At 31.6% G+C, this 2,561-nt stretch overlaps 1 protein-coding gene across 1 annotated transcript; it reads right to left on the minus strand.

Annotated features, from left to right (window-relative positions):
- Window positions 1-242: 242 nt before the first annotated feature.
- Window positions 243-1,623, minus strand: LOC111241213. Its single transcript, XM_022778141.1, has one exon. The coding sequence runs from the start codon at window positions 1,580-1,582 to the stop codon at window positions 854-856; it is 729 nt and encodes a 242-aa protein (XP_022633862.1). The 5' UTR covers window positions 1,583-1,623; the 3' UTR covers window positions 243-853.
- Between the last annotated feature and the right edge of the window lie 938 nt (window positions 1,624-2,561).

Below are 2,561 nucleotides of genomic sequence, written 5' to 3' on the forward strand. Positions count from 1 at the left end.
ATTTTCAAGTATTTTGGCCCCAAGAAGTTCAAACCTTTACTTTTGCATCATATTTACTTTCAATGCACAAATTCACATTAAAGGAAACCATTCTTTAGCTTAAAGTAGTTAGTAATTATACGATAGTATAGTAATACCGAAGTCTCTTGGGAAACAATATCCGATCTTACCGGTTTTACTACTTGCACGACTTGGTACACTTGCCAAAGTCTCAACAATTAGCATCCCTATTAAACATCTTGTATGTGATGGATGCGAAGATAAAAAGTCGAAGCATTGTCTGAATAAATTCTGATCTTCAATGTTCATAGTCCGTAATAAGTTTTCAATTTCTTTTCTAGTCATACAACAAAATAAAATACAATAACTAAAAGTTTTGATAATCTCGCCACATTTGATCTGCTATGGAATCCCTTATACTACTACTAATCATATGATCCTCTTCTCTAACTTGAGATGATGAAACATTATGGTATTCCCTTTCATTCAACTCATTATCAACTTCATTAAGTAATGAGTCATCGTTATCCATGCCACGAAGGAAGTTGTGTAAGATACAACAAGCTAATATAATGTTTGTCCTTGTCTCTAATCCATAGTGTGGTTCAGTGCCACTTGCAATGATAGGGAATCTTTTTTTCAACACACCAAAAGTTCTTTCAATAACATTTCTCAATGATGAATGTCGATGATTAAACAACTCGCGTGGATTCTGTGGCCTTTTTACGTGTATATTCTTTAAGGTGATATCTGACGCCTCTATATGGAGTCAAAACTGTGCTTTTCAACATAAATCCAGCATCACCGAGGTAGTATTTTCCTACAATGTTGTACACATAAAGTTATTTAGTGACTAATAAATAAAATCTTCAAGATCCCAATATACACACTCACCTTGGGGGATAACCAACGGATCATATCGATCAAGAGCGTTTTTTAAAATTCTTGAATCAGATGTAGTGCCTTCCCATCCAACTAGAACGTATGTGAATTTCATGTCAAAATCACACGCCGCAAACACATATTGAGTTGGCCAATCTTTTCTTCCTCGAAATCTCCGAGCATCGGATCTTGGCACCTTTATCATCCTTTGATCAAATAACATCTTCAAATATGTTGAAATGAGTACCTTAAAGTACGAGTAAAATCGATTGTTGTTCAAGACATATGGATGAATCTCATTTCCTGAGGGTTGAATTAGAAATTCAGATTCCAAAGTTAAGATAGCATCTAACACATTGTGAAAGTGATTGCTAACCGTCGACCCAGATCGATGAAAGAAAAATGTGACACTTCGATTCTTAACATTATGGCCTATTATATGAAGAAATTGAACAACTTGTTCCTCCACTGTCGATCGAATGACGTCCTTAACTAACCTAGTTGATCTTAGTCTCTCACAAAGATTAATAAATGTCTCTGGACCCATCCTAATAATGTTGCGGCACCAATTAGTATGGACAAGGTGTGACATTAATTGCTCCCTACGACGGTCTCTGTCTGATAGGAAATTGTTTACACTACTCGAATCACTCGAGTACATATTCAAGATACTCAATGCATGTCTAACAATGCATAACATTGTTAATGCAGCCACTGAAGTGGTTATTTGTAATTGTTGACGTAACGTTATGACTATATTGAAGTCTACACCAACCACATCATCATTTATATCTTCAGAGTCCAAATATGATAAATCTATTTCTTCTTCCATCTATATTTACTTAACCAAATATATACCCTATAATTAACATCATGCATTCATATGTTCATTAAACATAGTTCATTGATTCATATATTCATTAAACATAATTCATATATACATTAGTGCATTCATATATTCATTAAAATTACAAATAAAAAATATTACGTATGACAATAACCTCATTCATAGATTTATTATCAACTACATACATATATTTAGTAAACATCATACATTCATATATTATATATTAATATATTATCTCAACCTAATACATTGCATTCATATATTCAACCTCGTAAACATACAAATAAGCACCACTGATTCACACATTCATATAAAATGTATAATATTATATAAAAGACTTGCTTACCAATACCTATGCGAATATTACGATCGAAGTGCAAGAAATACACCAAGAGCAGATCCAACGGCAAAGAATGTATCGACCTGGCATAAATGCAGTTAAACAAATGAACAATAAGATAAATGGGGCTCTTTTTTGTTCTTGTTCTGAGGAAAATACCTTTATAAGAAATAAAAAATATATCTAAAAACATTATAGTGAAGACAGTCATTAACCAACAAAAACTGAAAAGTGAGGTCACGCTTATTGTTCCCACACCAATTTATTAAGGAGTATAATTAAATTATTATTAATTCAAAATTTATTGTGAAATCTATAAATATATATTTGATTTAAAAAATTAAATTTCAATTTTGAATTTTTAATTGACATCGATATATTTTTCTTCAAAAATATCTTCACTCCAAATATAAAAATATAATGATGAAAAACGATAAAATGAATACAAATATTCAAACTGTTAAGAACCATTATTAACCATAATCGCAGAAG

The sequence above is a fragment of the Vigna radiata genome, unplaced genomic scaffold (assembly GCF_000741045.1).
Source record: "Vigna radiata var. radiata cultivar VC1973A unplaced genomic scaffold, Vradiata_ver6 scaffold_268, whole genome shotgun sequence".
Lineage (NCBI taxonomy): Eukaryota > Viridiplantae > Streptophyta > Magnoliopsida > Fabales > Fabaceae > Vigna > Vigna radiata.